This window comes from Dasypus novemcinctus, chromosome 5 (assembly GCF_030445035.2).
Source record: "Dasypus novemcinctus isolate mDasNov1 chromosome 5, mDasNov1.1.hap2, whole genome shotgun sequence".
Classification (NCBI taxonomy): domain Eukaryota; kingdom Metazoa; phylum Chordata; class Mammalia; order Cingulata; family Dasypodidae; genus Dasypus; species Dasypus novemcinctus.
In genome coordinates, this window is record NC_080677.1 from 153,300,402 (window position 1) to 153,318,490 (window position 18,089).

The 18,089-nt window shown below is 35.3% G+C and overlaps 1 protein-coding gene across 14 annotated transcripts in view; it reads right to left on the reverse strand.

Moving 5' to 3' along the window:
• The window catches only part of CCDC7 (coiled-coil domain containing 7), a 568,294-nt gene that overhangs the window by 430,576 nt on the left and 119,629 nt on the right, over positions 1-18,089 (reverse strand). For all 14 annotated transcript variants that reach the window (XM_058297711.2, XM_058297712.2, XM_058297715.2 and 11 more), the window contains 3 exons: positions 15,732-15,807; positions 10,900-10,930; positions 10,379-10,468 (listed from right to left, as the gene is read on the reverse strand). In XM_058297711.2, the coding sequence (XP_058153694.1) occupies positions 10,379-10,468; positions 10,900-10,930; positions 15,732-15,807 (197 nt within the window). The remainder of the gene's footprint in view (positions 1-10,378; positions 10,469-10,899; positions 10,931-15,731; positions 15,808-18,089) is intronic.

Below are 18,089 nucleotides of genomic sequence, written 5' to 3' on the forward strand. Positions count from 1 at the left end.
AAATCCATGTGACTATCACAATAGATGACAAAAATATTTTTTTTTAAATCCAGCATCTACTCCTGATAAAATAAAAACTACCAGAAAACTAGGAATAGAATGAACTTCTCAACCTGATAAAGGCCATCTACTTAAACCAACAGCTAGCTTCAAACTTAATTGTGAAAGATGGAATGCTTTCTTCCTAATATCAGGAACTAAGCAAGGCTGTCCACTATGATTAATTCCATTCAACATTATACATAAGGACTTCACCAGCAAAATAAAACAAGTGAAAGAGGTAAAAGGCACCCAGATTAGAAAGAAAGAAATAAAACTTTTTATTTACAGAAGACATAATTGTCTATGTAGAAAATTCTATGGAGCTCCTTTTTTAAAAAAATCTAATAGAACTAATAAGTGAGTTTAGCAAGGGTTTGAACACATGATAAACATACAAAATTCAACTGAATTCCTTTATACATAAATGAAAAATCAGAACTTAAAATTTTAAAAACATACCATTTTCAATAAAAACAATATGAAATACATAGGAATAAAACCTGACTAGTAAAAGATGCAACATGCATACATGAACACTAAAAACAATTCCTAAGAAAAATTGAGGACAATCTAAATAAAGAAATACATCACGTTTTATATTAGTGTACTGTGGGAAACAAAGGCATATTGTTTCCCTGGAAGCAAGTTACTTTCTGACCACTGGGTCATGCTGTCCCTGGAGATGTACGTGCAGGTGGCTAATCTCTCTGGGAAACATAACATTCCAGCAGAACCCAGACTTGATTTCTCAAGTAACCTGGGCAACAAGATTTATGAGTATATTTGTTTCAATAACATAATAGAACATCTTAGGCTTTAGTTACTCTCTTATCCACTGTGCACTGTGTTTTCATTAACGAAGTTATGGGAATAGTTAGCTAGAATTGTTGCTAGTTCTCACGGTTGCTTGGGGTATACAAAGAAGCCCCTGATGTTAACAAACTTGTCTGGTGAGCATGAGAAATCAATGCTCTCAGAACCCCTGATCCCAATCTCTCTTTGTCTTTCATTCCCGATACCCTTCCGGTCCGTCACTCCGACAGTGTACTTAATATTTTTTAAACATCAAATCTCCCAAAACTGGGAAGCGTATTTGGCCCAATGGATAGAGTGTCCGCCTACCACATGGGATGTCTGTGGTTCAAACCCCGGGCCTCCTTGACCCATGTGGAGCTGGACCATGCGCAATGCTAATGCGCGAAAGGAGTGCTGTACCACGCAGGGGTGTCCCCCACATAGGGGAGCCCCACGCACAAGGAGTGCACCCTGTAAAGAGAGCTGCCCAGCACGAAAGAAAGTGCGGCCTGCCCAAGAATGGCACCACACACAAGGAGAGCGGACACAGCAAGATGACGCAACAAAAAGAAACACAGATTCCCAGTGCCGCTGATAAGGATAGAAGTGGTCACAGAGGTCACAGAGAGCAGACAACTGGGAAGCGGGAGGGTGGAGTGAGAGAAATAAATAAAAAATAAAATAAAATCTTTAAAAAAAATTTTTTTAATAAAAATAAAAAGTTACCTACCATATAACCCAGCTATTCCACTGCCATTTTTATGTACCCTAGAGGAATAAAAGCACTTTCACAAAGAAAGATTTGTAGATGAATGTTCATAGAGCAGCTTTATTTGTAATATTCAAAACTGGAAAAATCAAAATGACTATAAACACATGAACAGAAAACAAATTGTGATTTATCCATACAATGGAGTACTCTGTAAGCAAAAGGAAAGAATTATTAATATACACAGCAGCATGAATGATATTAACTCAAAATAATTATGCTGAGTGAAAAAAGACCAAAAAGTTTGCATACTGCTTGAGTCAGTTTACACAAAATTCCAAAAAATTCAAAGTAATCTCTAGAAACAAAAAGCAAATCAGTGGCTACTTGGTGGCAGGGAGCAAGAATGGGACAAAAGATTTAAAAAGGAAACATGGAAACTTTCACTGTTATGGACATATTCATTACCTTGATTGTGATGATGATTTAATGAGTGTACATAAGCTTATTGTATATTTTATTGTGTCAACTATATCTCAGTACAGTTTTTTTAAAAAGAACATATGAGAAATATGGAATAAAAATATCTTCAAGGAAGTAGATGTAGCTCAGGCAGTTGGGCACCCACCTCCCACATGGGAGGTCCTGGGTTCAATTCCCAGTGCCTCCTAAGAAGAAACAAAGACAACAAACAGACAATGAGCAGACAACAAGATTGGACCTCCTGAGAGCTGGGCCCAGGTCAGGGGGAAGGGAGTAGCAGAAAGGGACCCACTAATTCTTTCTGAGCCTGATGGGGACACTGACTCTGGACCCCTGCTGAAAACCAACAAAGTGAGCCCAATTGGGTCCCTACTCTGCTCAGTCAAGTCAGCTCCCTAGCTGCATTCCTCCCTTGTGCAGCACTTTGGCTTCAAGCCTGCCCCTCAGGATAAAGTGCTGGGCCAGAGGATGTCACCAACATGGCCTTTGCTGCTAGAAAAACATGGTCCCAGTTCACTATCATTTGAGGTACTACCACATCCAAGCCAGGTGTGTTTTTGCTTTAGAAAACAAGACAGAATTTCCCAGCCATTGGTGGGGCATTCTTTGTTCAGCCCATGTACACAGAATTAACAGAATCATGGACCAAGGACTGCCATATTTTTGCAGGAAAAACTGCTAAGCAGTATTCTTTTGCTTTGCTTTCTGTCACCATACTCTGTAAATTCAGTGCCACATGTGATCCAATGCAATACTGTTAAGGAAAAGAGCAGTGCTGAGCCATAGTTGGGTAGCTGACTAAGTCAAGGAATTCCCCTGATGAACACAGACAATCACGCAGACTACTGAAATCAAATGAGGACTCAGATGTGATGGAAGGTGAAGAAAGTAAATCCACTCTATAAACATGCCTAAACAGATACATTGCACAACCACAAATATGACCAATTGACCCTTCCCCAGCTAGCATGAGTGACTGCTAGTCCTCCAATGACAATTCTAGCCATGTTCCATTATAGTTCTTACCTTTAAATTAAGACACTCAATCACTGAATTACCCCTGTTGATAGTGCCCTATCTAAAATAGGCCTCTCTTTCTTTGAACCTCCCCAAATCCACCTAATACAAGCCGAAATCCTATTATAAGCCCTCTTAGCATCCTCTTCCCAATGATATGAGATCTCCATTGCTGCAGCAAGTAATAACCCATCTTCATTTGACTCTATGTATGTCCCTGGTGATCTTTAGTTGATAGGCCTTGCCACTATAATTTTTAATTTATTTAAGGATTTTACATAGCTCATACACACACAAAAAATAAAACCTTAGAGCCTATACTCAAAAAATAAAAAGTGAAAATAAAGATAAACCATGAGAAAGAAGCAATGAGTCACATACAAGGGACTTCCCATAAGATTAAGTACTGATTTCTCATCAGAAACCATGGAGGTAAGATAGAAGTGGGATAACATATCGAATACCCTGAAAGCAAATATGTGCCAACCAAATATTCTACATCTGAGAAAACTATCTTTGAAAAATGAGGCAAAGGTTAAGACAATCCCAGATAAACAAAAGCTGAAGGAATTCATCACCACTAGACCAGCACCACAAGGAATGCTAAAGAGAGTTCTGAAGGTAGAAAGGAAAGTACAATAGGCACTAGATGAAAGTCACACAAATAAATAAAGAACTTCAGTAAATATAAATGCCAGACTATAGTACTTTTGGTTGGTAATTCTACTGTTTGCTTCCTACAGGATCTAAAAGGCAATGTATAAAATGTAGTAATAAATCAGTAGTTTTGGACTCACAATATATAAAGATGTAATTTGTGAAAAGAACTATATAAAGGTGGGGGGAAGGAAGGATATAGGAGCACAGTTTGTTTATACCATTGAAGTTTAAATTGATATCTAAGCAAACAAGATTGTCATAGATTAGAATGTTAAAGTTAAACCCCATGATAACTACAAAGAAAATATAAAAAATATGCAAGCTTATAGAGATAGAAATTAGAGTACAGGTTGCCAAGGGCAGGGAGCAAGGTTAATGTGGAGTTAATACATAATGGCTGATGGTTTCTCTTTGGGGAGATGGGGAAGTTTTAGTAATGCAATACTGAAAAACACTGAAACATTGTAAATATGTGTAATACCATTGAATGGTATGTTTGGAAGTGGTTGAATGGGAAAATTTATGTTGTATGTATGCTCCCACAATTAAAAAAAAAAGAATGAACAACTAAAGAGATGATAATTAAAGGAAGATGTGATCCTGGACAGGCTCATCAAGGGAAGAAATAAAGCTCAAAAGGAAACTCCTGGGATATATGAAAAAATTGGAATATAGGTTAAGCTTTATATCAACGTTACATTCCTTAAATTTGATAACTGCACTTAAAATAGTTATATAAGTGAATATCCTTGTTCTTAGAAAATGTATATGGCAGTATTAAGTGTTCAAGGAGCTTGATCTATGCAACCTACACTCAAGCATTCATAAAATGGATTGAAAAATGGATAGGACAGACAGATAGATGATAGGTAGTATATTAGTCAGGGTTCTCAAGAGAAACAGAATCAACAAGAGATATCTGTCAATTATATGCGATTCTAGAAGAGTCTCTCACACAGCTGTGGGGATACACAAGTCCAGGTTCCACAGGCAGGCTGCAACCAGGGGCTGCAATGAAAGTCCACTGAAGGTTCTTAACGAGTTTTGGGAGATGGTGGCTGTCCAAAGACAAGCTGGGAAATTCTCACTCAATGCTGGAATAACTTCCCCTCTTTAGGGATTTAACTGATTAGGTTAAGCATCACTCATTGCTGATGGCAATCTCCCTGACTGATGTAATTAAAACCAGCTATCCATGATTTAACACTGCAGTAAAGTCACTGGTGACTAAAGTCCATAAATGCCCTTGTATTACAGTTAGCCCAGCGCTTGCTTGACCAAACAACTAGGCACAATTACCTGGCCGAGTTGACACAATAGCCTAACCATCACAGATAGATAGATAGATAGATAGATAGATAGATAGATAGATAGATAGATAGATAGATAGATAGATAGATAGATAAACAGATACAGCAAAGGTGGCAAAACTTCAAAATTGGTGAACCTGGGTATTTAGGGGATAGGGGTAAATCCAAGGAAAGAAGAGAGAATAAGAACTGTACACAAATAATGTACTCTAGTCAGTGTATTTGTTTCTTACAGGAGTATGGTTAGCAATTCTGAAAGTGCTTTTATATATATATTAGGATTGAATAAATAAGTAAATATTTTGTAGATAAAGCCAAGTATTTCATTATCAGAAAAAGAATTACACATATGCAAAAGAGGAAGGCTACAATGAATTCTGTGATATTAAACTGGAAAATTCATGAATACATATACACATACATACATAAAGCTAGAAAAAGAAATGTGCATTGCCACAAGGATGGGGATTTCCTAGCTATGTCCACTAGGAGGGTGTAAAAACAATGACACACTAGAAGAAAAGAGCATACCTAGTACCCAGATCCTGGTCTCTAAATACTATTTTCCAATGATAGCAATCAAAGTTCCTGGGAGAATTGTAAAATAATTGAATAAATAAATAAATGGGGGAAAAGGTGCAGATCTTTCATACAGAATAAATTCCAATTATTAAATGTAGAAGTAATGAAGGAAATATATAATTACCATCAGAATATGACAGTAATTATTGTTGCAGACAATCTACCAATGGATCCTAAAATCAATGGATAAAAATTTGAGAAGAAACAGGATATCAGCATAGTCTCAAAATATTACTTCAAGATATTTATTAATTACATCTTGTGATATACTACATTGAGAAGGGCATTTAGCTTCTTGGTATTCTTGCCAAAAAATATTTAGCCTTGATGTAATCAGGAGAAAACATCAGACAAACCAAATTAAGGAACATTCTACAGAATAACTGGCCATTACTCTTCAAATGTTTCAAAAGTCATGAAAGACTGAGGAACTGTCACAGAAACAAAGGAGTCATTACAACTAAATTTAATGGGGGATTCTGAATTGGATGCTGGAAGAAAAAGGACATCGGTGGAATAAAAGGAGAAATATGAATAAAGTCTTTAGTTCATTTAAGACTATTGTACTGATGTTAACTTTTTGGTTGTGAAATGTGATGTGGTGTAAGAAGTCAACTGTTGTGGAAAAACAGTAAGGAACATGGTTTGAAGTTGAAACATTTCCATAACGCAGACAAAAAGTGCGGGCTTAGGAACACCAGGCCTTGACTAGATGGAACACCATCTGGTCAGCATGTAAAAATATTTGTGTGAGGAGGCATCTGAACTTTCTATGACCTGTACCTTATTGTAAATGTTGTACATGTCCCTTATTATAGCAAATAACAAACAGCTGCTTGAAAGTTCCTAAATAAATACCATGTGGAAACTAGGGTTGAAGCTCTCAGTTTCAGAAGCTGAGTCCCCTGGTCCCATCTTTATTTCCTCTCTTGTGTCTTTCTTTCTGTCCTTTTATTTCTTCAGTTCTGCGTTGCCTTCCCTTCGTGCAAACCTATTGCTGAGCTGGTCTCAGCAGTCAACGTTAGGGAAAACCAAGTAAAGAGTATACAGGAACTCTGAGCTACTGTACTATTTTACAGCTATTTTGTATATCTAAAATTATTTCAAAACTAAAATTGAAAAAACTAGAACTCAATGAGAAAATACCACATATAGAAATGTAGAGGCTAGAGCTAGAATAGTGGTTAGATGGAAACGGAGGGCATTAAATCCTTATAAGAGAAAAGGAGACAGAATACTAATAAGCTCAGCATCCATTTCAAGTGGAGAAGAGCAAAGTAAATAGCAAAGCAAATAAATTAAGAGAAAGAAAATTAAAATGTTAGCCTAGAAATACATTACTTAGAAAATTTACATAAAATAGAGAACAAGTTGCTGCTTAGGAAATGGAGAAATGGAGCCATATGCAAAGGCAAGCAGGCAGCCTCTAGAAGCGAGAGAAGACAGCCTGATTTTCCCCTAGAGTTTTCGAAAAAGAATACAGCCCTGCTGACATCTTGATTTTAGCCCAGTAGACCTGTATAACACTTCTGAACTACAAAGCTATAATATAATAAATTTAGGTTGTTCTAAATCACTATGTTTGTGGTAATTTGTCATAGCAGCCAACAGAAAACTAATACAGATTTTGGTAACTGGAAGTAGGTACTGCTTTAACATATAATTATAAAATGTGGAAATGACTTTGGAATTGGACAGTGGGCAGAGGCTGGAAGACTTCTGTGGAGCATGAAATAAATATTTAACAAATTAAGATCAGAAGAAAACTCCCTTAATATGATAAATGGTATTGAGAGAGAGAGAGATCAAAAGAGACCACAGGAAACAAGGAAAATTCCCTTAAAAACCAGGAGCAAAGAAGAATGTCCTCTCTCATCACTTCTATCCAGTATTATTCGAGAGTTCTTGCCAGTCTTCAAGGCAAAAAAAAATAAAATAAATTACACATTGGAAAACAAGAAAATTTGGGTTATCACTACTCACAGATACTTTCAAAAGAGAGCAATTAAAATATCATTGACCATCTAAGATTAATCTAGCAAAAATGAGTAAGATTTTCATGGAGAAAATTATAAACATTGATTGTAAAACTTTAAAGAAACCCTTCAAAAATGGAGACATTTCATGTTCACCAACAAAAGAGCATCTTGGTATTCTAGATGTCAAATCTCTCCAATTTAATGTACAGAATCAGAATCAGTACACCCTGTGGAATTTGACAAACTAATACTAAAATTCATGTTCAAGTGCAAAAGTCAAAGATAAATAAATTCCTATAGAAGAACAAGGTGGGCAGACTTGCCCTATAAGATATCAGGATTTATGCTAAATCTGTAATCATTGAAGGTGCTAGGATATTGGCACAAAAACAGACACTAAGGCCAATGCAACAAAACAGAGAATGCAGAAACAAATCCCCTTTACGTAGTATTTTCCAGCAACAGCATACCAAAATATCTGCAGTAGGAAATCCTATATAGAAAGCTACACAGTAGCACAAATGGAATTAATCAGGGGTAGGTAAACTGTGGGTCAAATCCACCCTAACACCTATTTTTGTACATAAGTTTACAAAGCTTACTTTGAAAAATTTATTGCAACATAGCCATGCTTATTCATTTACATATTGTCAACAACTGTTTTCATACTACAAATGGAGACAGTATGGCCCACAAAACCTAAAGTACTTCTCTGGCCTTCTATGGTAAAAGCTGGCTGATACCTGGCATAAATAAATGCATAAGAAAGTAATTAGGGAACATTACAGGGTACAGTGGGTATCAGATGTGTGTGTCCAGTACACTTTTTCCCTTCTGTTGAGAAACAGCACCAATGTGTTAATGACAGAGTGGTACATGGAAATGCTGTATTTGATGCATGACTTTTCTGTAAACCTACCACTTCTCTAATAAAAAATAAATAAAGAAAAAAGAAAAAGAAGCAGCACCACATTTTAGGAGGGCTCTGTACCTCCATTATCTCCAATTGTCCTGGTGGTACTCACCCAAACTAGACTAATAAGATCCACTCTCCCAAGAATCTGACTACTATGGGAGGTAAACAGTTGGAGCTGAGTCATTCCCGAGCCAGTATCCAACAGGAGAGGGAAAATTAGTTATTAACTCTTTTTCTAACAATGCCTGAAAGAGCAGAAGTAGTGGCTATTCATGAGCTTCTACTATATTGATTCCCAGAGTTGCCCTGGTTTTATCCCTCACCAAACAAGGTTCTTCAACTTTTCCTTCAATTCCTAATTAGTGACCCTAATACCTGCCCAATAAATATCTTCCTTTAGATAGTGAAAATCAGTTTCTCCTGCTTACAAAAGGGAAAGGAAAGGGAAGGGGAAGGGGAAGGAAAGGGAAAGGGAAAGGGAAAGTGGAAGGGGAAGAAAGAGGGGAAGGAAAAGAAAGAGAACAGGAAAAGGAAAGGAGAAAAAAACACCTTAACTGACACATAGCAACTACATTAACATTTTTCAGACAGGGTTAGGAATCAAATGTGCTTTTAATTAATAAACTTAATTGTCTACAAAAATGAAATCATTGTGAGAAATAATTAAGTTAGCAAAGGAAGCACCCTTTAGAAGAAAATTAATAAATATGATATTAGAAATTCTGAGTTTGGCATAATGTCAGAGCCTTTACTCTCTTCCCCATCATCCTATTCCATTGAGTTTCACATTAAATTTCTTTCTCTGAAATCAGATTCTCTCTCAGATCTCTTTGCCACGGCCCTCTGTGTAGACAGAGCATACTACCATATACATAGTAATACTGCTTAGATATTTCTTCTTCACACTTCCACACAATGGTCAGAAATGCTATGAATAATTTCTAATCAGAGAAAGTAAAGCCATTCATTGATTACATTTCACATAAGTAAATTATCAGAAATGTGGCCAGTAGACTTTAATACATGATAGAATATTGAAAGCTTAGTGAGAAATCAAGCTGTAATGATGTGGGGGGGGGGGGATGAGACAAAAATGTACAAGGAGGTATAAACCTGTCAAGCAATTAACAAAAGTTCTATGGCTCAAACAAGAACATTGAGTTATATCAGGCTCCATATATTGAAGACGCCCATTTAAAAACTAATACATTCAAGAGCTAAATAATTGCGCAATTTTATATTTGGCATCTGTGTAGGATCACTGATTCCCTGACTGATAAAATAGCATAGCACCTGGTATTATTTCTGCTTCCTTCTCTAGTAAGGAATATTAAGAAACCAATACTGATAGATATGAGAGTTTTCTCCATCAATCATATATTTTATGTTTAAGTGTAAAAATTTGCTTCTAATCTGTTTGATTTTTTTGTCTATAGTTTGAATTTATATGCTATATCAAAATGGCAAAAAAAAGAGGGAAAAAAACAGAAGAAAACAAAATTTATTTTATTCTTGCCATTTCTAGTCACTCTGCTTGGTATAAAGAATGGGAAACACACATTTCATAATTGCAGAGAATACAATAAAATGCATTTAAAATATATTTGAAAACCCTAATTTACTGGTAATTTAATAAAGTTAAATAATTGGTATAAAAATGGCTTTCAAATATTTACATTTTATAACTCTTTTTCATAACATTCAGTTTTTTTCCAGTAGCTAACATGGTATTTTAAAATATAGCATTATTTTATTTTTTAAAACCAAGCCGCTAAAGAAAAATTATTAATAATTGAAAGCATATAAAACATTGCAAAATAACTCTCTGCTTCCTATTTTAACATAAGGTACTATTTACCATTTTCATATATTAAATTTTACCAACCTCTGCATTCTTCAACTTTTGTATCTCAATTTCCAGCATTGATTTCTCCTCTAGTAATAACTGAAAATCACTTAGCTTCTTATTATATTTCTGAAAACAAATTTATCATCTTAGTAATAATTCAGAAAGCAAACATCTCGTATAGAGGGGTTATTTGGTTACTTTATTAAAATAAGAAAGTCTTCATTAACTCACGGAAACAATGAATCATTGGTAATAATCTGTATAATAAGGCTGTAATTGGGGCTGAACGCGATAAGGAACAAGAAGTGAAAATGAATGGAAGGTTAGAAGACTATGACTAAAGAATGGAATATTGTAGTCTAATATTTCAGAAGTGATTATAAGATCTAACAAAATCAAAATAGACGAAACTTTCCAGCTGCCATATGCATAGAAATCACAAGTTAACTGAGCAAGCACTGGATCTTTATTTAATATTATGTACCCCGACAATCTCTAGAACCTACTGAGAACATCAAGAGAAAAGCACAATTAAAAATTGGAAGTATTATACTTACAGCCTCTAACAAATCATGATCTGCCATAGCTCTGAAAAACAAACCAAAAATTTCTATAATGCATTGGAATTTTACATTTACATTATTATTTATAAAAGTTTTTACATTTTCCTTGTAAAAAAATTTTTAAAATACAGAAGATAGACTTTTCGACTTAACACTATTTCTAAGATCTATTTATGTCCTTTTAAAGGTGACTAATTATTCCATAACAGGGTTGACAAACTTTATCAGTAATGGGTGAGATTATATATATTTAAACTGTGCAGGTCAGAGAATCTCTGTCACTACTATTCAGTTCTAAAAAGGCAGCCATAGATGATAGGTAAATGAATGGGCATGGCTGCCGTTCCAATAAAACCTTATTTATAAAACCATGCTGCAGAACAGATTTGACTCAGGGGTCTTAGTCTGCTAGTTCCATTGTAAATCACAGATTTATGTTTGTGTGTTTATCACAATCAGACTTTTTTTAACCATTTCGTTAAACTATAATGAACATACATGATTCACCCATTTAAAATATACAATTAAATGGCTTTTTTTTTCATTTGTACAGAAATTTTTAAATTTTTTTTTATTTTTAAAGAAGTTTTAGATTATATAAATGTTACATAAAAAATACAGGGGATTTCCATATGCCCCATTCCCTCCCCCTCCCACATTTTCCCACATTAACAATACCCTTTGTTAGTGGTACATTTGTTAAAATTGTTGAACACATACTGAAGCATTGCTACTAACTGTGGACTATAATTTTCATTATAGTTTATATTCTGTCCCACACAATTTTGTAGGTTATGACAAAATATATACTAGCCTGTATCTGTCATTGTAATGTCATGCCAGACAATTCCAATGTCCTGAAAATGCCCCATATTTCACCTATTCTTCCCTCCCCACCACTACCCCTTAGAATGCTATAAAAGCAGTGGCCACCAGAGGTTAATGGCTTTTAACATATTAACCAAGCTGTGAAATCACCACCACTATTGAACTTTAGACTATTTTAATTACCCCCCCAAAAAAACCTTCACCCTTTAACAGTCACTTCCCATTCCTCCCCACACCTCCCCAGCCCTGGAAGCCACTAATCTACTTTCTGTCTCTATAGATTTGCCTATTCTAATTACTTCACATAAATGAAAAATATAATATGGATAATTTTTACCTGGTTTTTTGCACTTACCACAATATTTACGTGTGGTAGCATGTATCAGTATTTCGTTCCTTTTATATTGCCAAATAATATTCCATTGTATGGAAATACCATATTTTATTTTACCTGTTATAGTCTATTTAGATTTTCTATTTCTTTCTGAATCAATTTAGTTAGTTTGTGTCTTTTTAGGAATTTTTACACTTCATCTAAGTTCTGTTAGCATATAGTTGTTCATAGTATAAACTTATAATTATTTTACCACAGATTGTTGAGTCATACTCATGCTAATAAATGTTGTTCATTTCTATTATTTTGCTACTATCACAATGATGGGATAAATTTCCTTTTATATGTTTCCATGATCATATGTGTATATTTTTCTCTAAATAATAAAGTATGCCTGTGTCTGTTAAACATGCTAAATTATCCTTGAAAGCGAGCAATTCCTATCAAACTAGTATTTTAAGGGTACTCATTTCCCTGCATATTTGTCAAGACTTGATATACACCAACTTTTATTTTTTTGTTAAATGGACAGACAAAAAGAAATGTTGTTTTGTTTTTCATTTCCTTTATCCCAAGTAAGATTGAGATTTATTGAATGTTATTGGTCATATTTTATTTCTTCTAAGAATTATCTGTTTATATACTTTGCCTACTTTCCTCAGGGCTATTTGCCTTTCTTTTATGGAGTTACATATTCTGATTACTACTCTTTTTTTCTATTGTATCTGCATAAAGATTTTTTTCCAGTCCACTACTTAACTTTTAACTTTGCTTCATTTTTTAAAAAGATGTTTTAATTTTTACAGAGTCAAATGCCTTCCTTATATTTATGATTTTGTTTTCTTACATTTAGGTTTGTAATCAACATTAAATTTAGTTTGTTAAATGGTGTCAAGTAAGAATCTGTCCTATTTTGGCCAAATGGATATCTTTGCCTTGCCAATGCCTTAGCTGTATAATGTGGTTCATTCAAGGTTTTGAATTTGACACGTTGTATTTATGATAACTCCACATTTTACATAACATAACTACCACAATACATGTACCTGGCTAAAGACGGTTTGAAAGACAAGATAGCTTACAATCCTCACTTCTGATCCCCATTTCTCCATAGAAAAGCATCATGGTGGCTTTCTTCATAGTGCTGCTTTCCTGTTGGGCCCACAACCTGATTCTGATGATAGACAATGTTCTCACCCATGTTAACAATTTCCTCCCCAAGACTGGATCTCTTTTCTCAACACTCTATTCACCAAAGAGGTAGAATGTCTGCACAAGCCAATCTACAACCCAATCTCTAATTGGCACCCCAAATTGTCCCATAATTGAAGAACTTTTCAAGGTCCTCTGAATCTTTGCGTACTTGTCCACTTCCCACTATACACAGACCAACAGGTAGGCAATGCATTGACTAGATCCTGACTAGATCCCAGAAAGCCATGTCTATTAGCAACCCCACAGACCAGCATGATTGCCCTACCCTGTTACTGTGTAATTCATGCATAACTAAATACAATCTCATTTTCTATAACATATATTAATATGGCATTCTTCCTGCTACATCGGCTCACCACTGAGCACCTACCACCACCCCAATAATAGATCGCACCCCTTTTTTCCAGGGACATCCTTTTCCCCCACCTCCACCCTCTGAAACAATATGATTCCTGAGAGAGCTTACAAGACCATAAGCCTTTGGCTAGGTTGATTGGTCCAAAAGTGGGTGCCTGTGCTTAGTTACGCTAATGGTTTTCTCACTAAGGATTTTTAAAATTGGCAATTCAAGTACTATCCCTTTGGGTAACTAAAACTGAAATCTTCAGTTACCTAAAATCTGTCCTCTGAATTGCAATTCTAAGACCCCAAATAAACACCTTTGTTGCCTTACAGTTTAATGTGTTATTTCTTAATGGACAGTATCCTAATAGTGTTCAAGTCCTAGTTTTTACTTATGTGACAGTTTGAGTTTTGAGAATAAAAAAAAAAAAAGATTATTTTCTTAAACTCATCTGAACAGGAACAGAAACTGCAACTACTACTTGGAAAAGAGGTAATGAAAGAGAAAAACCAAGCACATCACCCAGCACCATTCCCCTGGAATACCTGAGGGGGAGGACCTTAGTTTCCTCAAGCCATGGTAACAACGTACCATGAACTGAGTAAATTAAAACAACACAGTTCTGGAGGCTAGAAGTCAGAAATCAGGGTGTTGGCAGGCCCATGCTTACTCTGAAACCTGTAGGGGAGGATCCTGCCTGGCCTCTTCTGGCTTCAAGTGGTTGCCAGGAATCCTTGGAGGTCCTGAGCTTGCAACTGCATTACTGCCTCCATCTTTACATGACCCTCTTCCCTCTGTGTGTACCTGTGTCTCTATTTTCACTTCTCATAAAGACACCAGTCACTGGATTAGGACCTGCCCTAATCCAGAATGATCTCAATTTAACTAATTACACCTGCAAAGACCCTATTTCCAAATAAGGTCACATTCTGAGGTTCTGGGTGGGCATGAAACACTATTCAACCCAATAATTAATTAGTGTTTAATTAGCAGCCCAGTGTTTGTTAATTAAATTTAAATTACTTATTACCTAAGAGTGCTCAGAGAAGTCTTGGTGCCACCTGGGGCAAAGAAAAAGTTAACCCCATTAAGCAAGTGTAAATGGATATAAGGACTCCAAAATAAAGTTGCTTTGTGATTTCATTTCAAAAGACATGCTTTTTCCACACACCAGTTGTGTATCTAATAAAAACTAAGCCACCTGAAAGAACTGTAGGTCATCCACAACAACTTTCAAAATACTTCTTAATATTCAAATGAATGTACAAAGTGTATCCCGACCAGACAAATGGTCAAAAGCTTTTTCTGGGTTCAAGACAATTCAAGGAAATTCTCTCCTTCAACTAAGACTTTCATACTACTTTCTGCTATATCCAGGTATTCTAAAACAAGTTATGACTAGCAACAACAGCCTAAGATGAGGAGTTGGAATGCATAATAGAACAGATACCTGCTTTAATATCCTGGGCCAGTGGGAAAAATGTGCTTAGAAACCAGGCTCACACTTTTAGTGATGACATAACATGTTAAAGCTATCATCAGACAAAGCTGGGAAAGTTTTGAACCTGCCCTGGGAAAGATTCTGGGCAGAGAGAAGGAAAAAGTGAGATGGGGCCTGAATCAGTCACATACCAAATTCCTGATGACCAGTTAACACAAGCTGTCAGTCCTTTCATCCCATTTTAAGAAATTGCCCGGGACTTTTTTTTTTTTTTTGCTTCTGATCTGGTTACCAATCACTGTTCTATTAGATAATGGATCATAGTAAAATTTTTCAATGTTGCTATCAAAATAAAATTGTTTAAAAGTAGAATAATGGACATTTTCATGAACATATATGTTTTATTTTAATTTAAAACATTTATTTTTAAAAAGGACTATGTGGAGCTTATGAAGAATTACAAATAAATGAAAAACATATACACAAACTACATTTTGCATGTAATTTTGATTTTTTAAAATATACATATGCAAAATAATAAAAACTGATGTAAAACCCTAAAATTTTAACAATGGTCTGATTTTCTTTTGTATGTTTCCAAATTTTCTGTAATAAATATGTATTAACTTTTATAATTAGGGAAAGGAGTTATTTTAAAAGCTTACCTCTCCAACATATTTGACTGTCTTTCGAACATTTTCAACATGGCATTCAATTTATTAGTCACTGAAGGAGCAGTTTCTATTAAAAAGAAAAAAGAAAAATTGTAAAGGTATTACAAATGGCAGAAATTATGACTCTATGCTGAAATAACTCAAGGTTATATGTGTGAAAAGTATAGAGAGAAAAGAGCAGGGTTATACAAGTACTCAAAGAACAAAATGCTTATGATGGGATTAACTACCATTTTATTAAACACCTATTATGTGCAAGTCACTGTGCTACTTTACCTTCTTCTAATCTTCAAAATAACCCTAAAAAAATAAGACATGGTCACTATTTTCAAACAAAGAAACTGAGACTCCAGAGACTTGATCAAAATTATGCATCTAATAAGTAACAAAACTGGATTGGAGTCCAGTGTATGCAGTCTCCTTCTAACATGGTTTATAAGAGGAATCTAGAATGTTAAGGGAGAATATTTTGGTTGTTGATAAGTCAATAAGGTCTATAAGAAGAATCTAACTACCTTTGAACAACTTACATACCCAAATTCTGCCCTAATTCAAGAAGCAGATCCAAAATTAAGTAGGTATATATATACCTACTTAAAATGTCTCTGCATAGAAGACAACCAAAATTCTCTCTTTGACTGGTCCCATAGATTTACAGGAAGAATGCAAGATGTTTCCAGACAAACATATTTTTATAATACTGAATTTCACTTTAGAAACGTTTTAAAAGTTTATATAAAATTTATTTTAAAAATACAAAGATAGTACATAGCCTTTTAAAAGACATAAATACAAAGTGAAAGTTTCCTTCTCTCCCTCTAATATTACAGGCCCTATTCTCCCTATTCCATAAGCACAGACTTTTCTAAAGATAAAAACTGACCCAGAATAAGACTTTCCAGGAGAGTGGAACAATCCTGACCAAGTTGCAACATTCACAATATTTAGTGATTAGCTGGTCTCAGGACCAGTAGGGATAGCCTATTAAAAGTACACAAATATGCTATGCTAACTGATATTTTTCTGTTCCCTGATTTACAAGACCCTCCTATGTAATGAAGAACATAAGTGCCAACCAAACATCTCCTCTTGGAAATTCCCTAATTGCTTTCCAAAGCCCTATAACCCATTTGCCATCTTGAGATTCTCACTCCAACTTTCCCATTTGAGATCTCTCTCCTGAGCAGTCTTTCAAGAAATCTGCAGCTTTGATTGTGCTGGTTACTTTGTTTCTTTTGATAAAATTTATAAACTTTTTTCTATATCAGTGTAAATCTATAGAGAGAAAAATAACCACACACATGTACCATATGGAAAAAACTTTATCTTTATCTTCCTAGCAGCTGATACAAAAATTCCTCTGAAAGACAAGCTTTTTTGAAAAGGCACAAATAAGTTTGCCATTAAGCAGAAATAAGTGTAGCTTTCAAGCATTAAGGAATTATTCTGCAATATAAAATCATAGAGGGGAAATACAACATGAGGACAGAACCTGTATTAGTCAGCTACTGACTTCGGTTGGTTTTTATAAAGGGTATTTATTTAGGGTAGGAGCTTACAGGTACCAAGCCATAAAGCATAAGTTACTTCCCTCCCAAAGTCTATTTTCACGTGTTGGAGCAAGATGGCTGCCAACAGCTGCAAGGGTTCAGGCTTCCTGGGTTCCAAGGTCCCTTCCAGGGTCTTGCTTTACTCTGAGTTCAAGGTTCCTTTCTTCCCAGGAATTGCCTTTTTCTGAGCTCAGGTTCCTCTCTTCCTGGGGCTGGCTTTTCTTTCCTCTGTGAGCTTACTTCCCAGGGCTCCAGCTTAAGGCTTCAGCATCAAACTCCAACATCAAAACTCCAACATCAAAAACCCTCAACTCTGTCCTTTGCCAGGCCTTTTATCCGTGAGTCCCCACCCACCAAAGGGAGGGGACTCAATGCCCTACTGGTACAAGAAGTTTACATAACTCCTTAATCAAGTAAACCTCTGAATCCAATATAATCAAATATGCCCAGAGGAGAAGATCAGTTTACAAACATAATCCAATATTTCTTTTTGAAATTCATCAATAATATCAAACTTCCACAGTACTCTTGGTTGACAAGGTGGCCTAAAGTGTAATTTTGAAGTAACAGAAATGGTAAAAGGGGATATAGTTGTTTGCTGTTATTGTAAGTGGGGGTGGATAATGCCTCTCTCTTATGAAATCTACAATAAAATGCATAGTATTAACCAATGCACAGGGTTTTTTCCCCTACTTTGAAAGAAATCTAAGAGACAGCAAGCATCTAGGATACATATGTATAGATGGATTACAAAAATAAGATGAAAATGCACATGTGGTTTTTATCTTACTTTTTCACT